At 55.0% G+C, this 6,118-nt stretch overlaps 2 protein-coding genes across 2 annotated transcripts in view; one reads left to right on the top strand and one right to left on the bottom strand.

Annotated features, from left to right (window-relative positions):
- The window catches only part of MMP28 (matrix metallopeptidase 28), a 25,422-nt gene extending 20,963 nt beyond the window's left edge, over nt 1–4,459 (top strand). Inside the window, exons 7-10 of the mRNA XM_014534767.1 lie at nt 8–42; nt 1,668–1,817; nt 2,117–2,284; nt 3,646–4,459. Of these exons, the coding sequence (XP_014390253.1) occupies nt 8–42; nt 1,668–1,817; nt 2,117–2,284; nt 3,646–4,040 (748 nt within the window). The 3' untranslated portion in view covers nt 4,041–4,459. The remainder of the gene's footprint in view (nt 1–7; nt 43–1,667; nt 1,818–2,116; nt 2,285–3,645) is intronic.
- Nucleotides 4,460–5,898: 1,439 nt separating this feature from the next.
- Nucleotides 5,899–6,118, bottom strand: part of LOC102249781 (chromosome unknown open reading frame, human C17orf50) — a 2,450-nt gene continuing 2,230 nt past the window's right edge. Inside the window, exon 3 of the mRNA XM_005860229.2 lies at nt 5,899–6,112. Within this exon, the coding sequence (XP_005860291.1) occupies nt 5,899–6,112 (214 nt within the window). The remainder of the gene's footprint in view (nt 6,113–6,118) is intronic.

The raw sequence follows: 6,118 nt of genomic DNA, 5'->3' as shown, positions 1-6,118 counted from the left end.
TGCTCAGCGGGGAGGACGTGCTGGCCGTGCAGAGCCTGTATGGTGAGCCCCCCGCCCCCGGCCCCGCCCTTGCCTGCAGCGCTCGGGCTCCTCAATGGGATCTCCCCTCGTAAGCGCAGGCATCTGGCCTCCCCCATCACGGGTCTTTCCAAATCCTCAGGCTCCTGAGATCTGAAAAACCTCAAACTATTACCCCCTCTCCCCCGTGCTTGCCCTTGATCAACCCCAACGAACTCCTGGGCACAGTCCTGCCCCATCCATCACCCAGACCCAATCCTCAGACTCACCTCTTCCCCACCCCATACGCCAGAGCCCTCATCCCTGCTCCCAGCTGCGATTTCCCTCTAGCCCAGTGGTTCCCCACCTTTTTTTGGCCATGCCCCACCTAAGCATCTCTAAAACCCTGATGCCCACCCACCCCGTGACATATAATTCTTATTATTCAAAAAGTGAACTCCTATTCACGTGGAGGAAGGCCATTAACTTGGTCTAAACTAACTTCCAAAGAACATGGCATCCATGAAAGAGAAACATAAAAGAATGAAAGGACAATTGACATACTGAGGAAGAAATCACTAAGAAATTGTTTTAAAAAAATATGAGGTGATATGAAAAAATAGCAAATAAAGTTTCAAAACATATAATAGAGAACTGAAATGCATAAATATGTCACAATATATATATTTATATACTGTATATAAGGCCCCTAGAACCATAAAATGCAAAAAGTTCATGGTTAATAACTCATTCTTGAATTGTCCCCCTTAAAAATCAAATCACCTCCCCCCCCCCGGGGGACATGTGCCCCACGTTGGGAACCACTGCTCTATCCCCTAACCTTCCCCCTCCTCGACGCCTGGGCTGCCTCCCTCAGAGTGCGTGGTGCGGTGGGCAGGGCCAGGAGCCCTGGGTTCAAGTCTCTGTTCCATTCCTGACTAGCAGTTGTTCTTGAGCAAAGCATTTCCCCCCTGAGAGCCTTCAGTTTTACCTTCTGAGAAAATGGACAATAATTGAGGTCCTGCTTACCTCACAGGGTTGCTGTACTAGTGAGCATGAGCATGCTTTGTAGCCTAAGAAACCTACACAAATGTAATCATAACAGCTGCTATTTCATGAGGGTCTACCATGGACCAGGCACTTAACACACAAAACACACATGAGGTAAGTATCTTTTTGTCCACAGATGAGGAGAACCGGGTAAGAGAGGTTAGGTAACTTGCCCTAGGTCACACAGCTAGGAAGTTGCAGACCAGGATTCAGGAGCTGGTGCCAAATTCTAAGCTGATTGGACTCTGCCTCCCTCTCGGAAGTGAAGTGTCATGATGTAATTATCTTCAGAGCCGTAATTAACACAGCTTGGGCCCCTGGACTCTGCCTGCACGCCATCTGCTTTGTCCAGGACTCAGAGGAGAGTACACGCTGCACTCCTTAGTTCCAAACCCTGGTTTAGTCCCCGCTTCAGTTTTGACTGTGTGATAGGAGCGAGGGCTTCTGAGTTTAGTGCTATGGTTAACACCCACAACCAAAGACAATTCTTCACCCTACCCCTGCTCTCCTTCCCGGCCCCTCACATCAGACAATGATGAAAGGAACCAACGGGGAGGTCTTGGGCCCGCAACACCCTCCTAACCACTGTGTGCTCTTCCCCTCTCCCCTCCCCCATGCAGGGAAGCCCCAGGGGGGCTCTGTGACTACCCAGCTCCCAGGAAAACTGTTCACTGACTTTGAGGCCTGGGACCCCCACAGATCCCAGGGAAGGCGCCCCGAAACCCAAGGTCCTAAATATTGCCACTCTTCCTTTGATGCCATCACTGTAGGTAAGATGGTTCCACCCATGCATTGCTTCCTCTTCCCTCCTCCCCACATTTCAGGGGTCTCCAGAGCTGGAGTTCAAGGGGGAGTATAAATGATAAAATCCAGAAATTCCAGCCACAGGGATTCTGCAAGGTAGCAAGCCCATGCCAAGCAAAACACTACTTTCTCTTTCCGCCCCAACTGTGCCCGCTGCATCCTCTCTGATCAGCTTGGGAGGCTGGGATCTAGGAATGCACCTTCCCTGGAAGGAAGGCAGGAGACGGGTGGTCACTGCTCAACTCTCTCTTGTCTCTCTGGGCAGACAGGCAGCAGCGACTATACATTTTTCAAGGGAGCCACTTCTGGGAGGTGGGAGCTGATGGCAATGTCTCAGAGCCCCACCTGCTGCAGGAAAGGTGGGCCGGGCTGCCCCCCAACATTGAGGCTGCCGCAGTGTCACTGGAGAATGGAGACTTCTACTTCTTCAAAGGTACCAACCCTGGGGCAGATGAGAACATTGAGACCTACAGAGGAAAGATGTCCTGCCCAAGGTCAAAAGCGGGGAGGCACCTCCATTCCAATCCCAACCTGTGGCCTGGGAAACTCTACCAGGAGATTCCTTTAGTGGTGGATTGGGGAGGGCGGTGTCCAGGTTGTTCTAGAGCAGTGATGGCGAACCTTTTGAGCTCAGCATGTCAGCATTTTGAAAAACCCTAACTTAACTCTGGTGCCGTGTCACATATAAAATTTTTTGGATATTTGCAACCATAGTAAAACAAAGACTTATATTTTTGATATTTATTTTATATATTTAAATGCCATTTAACAAAGAAAAATCAACCAAAAAAAATGAGTTCGCGTGTCACCTCTGACAAGCGTGTCATAGGGAACCTTTTGAGCTCGGCGTGTCAGCATTTTGAAAAACCCTAACTTAACTCTGGTGCCGTGTCATATATAGAAATTTTTTGATATTTGCAACCATAGTAAAACAAAGACTTATATTTTTGATATTTATTTTATATATTTAAATGCCATTTAACAAAAAAAAAATCAACCAAAAAAATGAGTTCACGTGTCACCTCTGACACACGTGTCATAGGTTCGCCATCACTGTTCTAGAGGGAGAGGGTGGGAGAATCCCAGAGAAGACTCTAGAGCAAGCATGTCAAACTCCGCAGCCGGCAAGTTTGACATGCTTGCTCTAGGGAAGAGAGGACCACTCCTGAGCTCTGTGATTCTGCAAAGTCCTGCCTTCCTTGGAATCCTGGCTGCAGGAGGTTGGGCATGTCACTTAATTCTTGGAGCTTGAGTTTTTTGAATGGGGAACACAATCCCTCAGGTTTGTTGGGGAAGAAGGATGAAAAGAACATACTGTCTGAGCAGTGTGCAGTATGTTACTTCAGTAAACAGTGTTCATTCATTCATTCATTCATTCAACAAGTATTGAGTGCCTTCTATGGCCTGGACTCGGTTGGAGGCGTTGGGATACAGTCGTGAACAAAACTCCCTGCCCTCCTAGAACTGTTGGGAGTCACGGCAGTGAAGAAAGCCCCGGGCCTTCCCTGGAGCCCAGTCCTCACCCAGGGAGAGCGCCCCCTGCTACCCAGGGAGGGGCTAGACATGTTCCTTTAGCGCTATCTGCCCTCTGCTGACACCTGCTGGAAGCCCAGGCCACAACAGTCCCGCCCCTAGGGTTCATAACCAAATATGAGTATGATCCATTTTATCACAAGTACTAACCACCTTGGGCTCCAACGCAAGAAGGAACAGAGGGACAGGGGGACAGAGTTGGGGTGGAGGCCCAAAGGGTGAGAGCTGCCAGCTCACCCTGGCTCTCCCAATGCCCCGCAGGGAGCCGATGCTGGAGGTTTCGGGGCCCCAAGCCAGTGTGGGGTTCTCTACAGCTGTGCCGGGCAGGAGGCCTGCCTCGCCACCCGGACGCAGCCCTCTTCTTTCCTCCTCTGAGCCGCCTCGTCCTCTTCAAGGGTGCCCGCTACTATGTGCTGGCCCCAGGGGGGCTGCAGGTGGAACCCTACTACCCCCGAGGCCTGCAGGACTGGGGTGGTGTCCCTGAAGAGGTCAGCGGTGCCCTGCCCCAGCCAGACGGCTCCGTCATATTCTTCAGGGATGACCGCTACTGGCACCTGGACCAGACCAAACTGCGGGTGACAGCCTCGGGCCGCTGGGCGGCAGAGCTGCCCTGGATGGGCTGCTGGCATGTGAACTCGGGGGGCGCCTTGTTCTGAAGGCACCCCCACCTCATAGTGAACTTTGGGTGCTCTCGTGGCCAACGTGTGTCCCCTGCCCCAGGGGCAGAGCCTGTCTTGGAAGCCTCTGAGCCCCCCTGCAGAAGACCCAGCAGAGAAGCTGGTCTGCGTTTGTTCCCTGGAGAATGTGGCACTCATCGTCTTGGCGCTGCTCCCCAGGACGTGGAAGTGGGGCCGGGATCAACCCAAGGAGAAGCCAAAAAGGGTCCCAGACTCCACAGCCTTTTCCAAGGACTCTCTCTTCCCTCGGGCCTGGGGGTTTTGTTTTTTCTGCTAAAGGTGCAGGTCCTGTCTATGAGGCAGCAGCATTGGGCAACCAGGGAGGATGCAGATCTCAGTAGAGAGGTTGGGGCCACTTTGCAAGACTGTTGCCTTCCCCTGAGGACCTTCTGGCTCGATTCTTGGAGAACTGTGTCATATTTAACAGAGGCCCCGCCCCCAGAAAGCCTGGATGGGTTGGGTACGAGGGTCTCCCACCTCAAGGCCCTGAGTGGGGTCAGGACCCAGAGCAGGCGGAGACAGATGCAGTGCAGCTCTTTGTGGGAGGCTGGAATAGAGGGGTCCCCGGCTGGTGGGCCTGGAGGCACAAACCAGCCTTCTCTGGAATAGCTTCCAGGGAGAGCAGGTGGGCATGGATGCTGGTGAGGTGGAGGCTGGTCTTTCTTCTGACCAAGCCAGGACCGGCAGGCTGTGTGTGTGTGTGTGTGTGTGTGTGTGTGTGTGTGAGTGAGTGATGGGAAGAGGGAGCCTACCTCTCCTCAAAAAGCTAAATGTCCTTGGCCCCTCCCCTCCCCACTCAGGCCAGATGGAGAAGCCCGTGCGGCTGGGGGAGGGCAGGGGCCTCTCTGGGCGGCCTCACTGCTGCCCGCAGGCACTGGGGGCTCTGCAGGCTGGGGGAGGCTTGTGTTCACAGTGGCTCCATTCTCCAGGCCACACACACAGCATTCCAGGAGCTCCTCCTGGCTGGTCAGGAATAGCTGGGATTCCTACCGAAGGAACCAGCTCCCCCTGGCACTCTGCCTTCGGCCTCAGCCAGCCTCAGGGCTTTAGCGTCTGGCTCTCAGACCCTCCCCCTCCCACCCGCCGCATTTGCACCCACAGGGCCCTCCGCACATTGACCTCAGCCAGACCGGGGCTCCAGGGGACGGGGAGGATGGTTTGGCGAAGTGCAGCCTTCAGCTTCCCACGGGCATTCCTGGCCCTGTGCCTTCATTTTTTCCTCCGCGCAGTGGGGAAAATGACCTTTGACTGCCCTTGGGTGCATGTGTTTTTGCTCCGCCCAGTCCTTGGGGAGGCGGAGGGAGGAGGCTCTACGCCTGCCCTTTTCCCTCCGCTTGAACTTCTGCAGAAGGGAAGGCGGGTCAGCTTCACCATCCTCACCAGGGCCTCCTCGCTCCCGCCTCAAGGCACTGACACTTTGCTTACGGCTTTATTGACTGACTTGAGGGAAAGAGCAGGTTTCTCAGAGGGGGCGGGGAACCCGGAGGTTAGGTTCTCTAGGGGGCGATGCCAGAAGGACCTGCAATACCCAAGAGATGAATGTGAGGCTCTGCCAGGGTGGCCAGCAGGCACTGGGTGATGCCAGGGGGTGGGGGCCCCCAGGGGCACTACGGGAGGAATGGAGCTCCAGGTGACCTGGGGCTCTGCATTGGATGGGCGACAGGTGACTGGTGGCACCGTCACATGGACGGTGGGCCTGTTTGCCTGAGGGGGGCGCTCTGGGAGAGCGGCTCTGAGCAGGGGCAGCTCTGGGATGTGCTGAGCACGCTCAGCGTCAGGGACAGGAGAAAGCTGCGGGGAGTCGGGGGTCAGGAGAGAATGGGGAGCACAGAGGCTTTCAGTGGGGGCCCCCGGCGGCCCCCGCCCCGCCCGAAGCCCGCGCCTCACCCAGATCCGGGTGCTCCAGAATGCAGTGCGCCACGTAGGCCGGGTTGCTGTGCAGGGTCCTGCATTTCTTGCAAAAGAGGATCTCGCAGAGCTCGCAACCCCCGCCGCTCGGTGGCGGCCCCTGGGTCTGCAGCACGCACGGCTCCTCCGGGAGGCTCCCCCTCCTGCGG

The sequence above is a fragment of the Myotis brandtii genome, unplaced genomic scaffold, assembly GCF_000412655.1.
Source record: "Myotis brandtii unplaced genomic scaffold, ASM41265v1 scaffold1327, whole genome shotgun sequence".
In the NCBI taxonomy this organism is placed as follows: Eukaryota; Metazoa; Chordata; class Mammalia; order Chiroptera; family Vespertilionidae; genus Myotis; species Myotis brandtii.
Note: the sequence above shows the minus strand (reverse complement) of the source record. Positions and strands in the feature narration are given on the sequence as shown.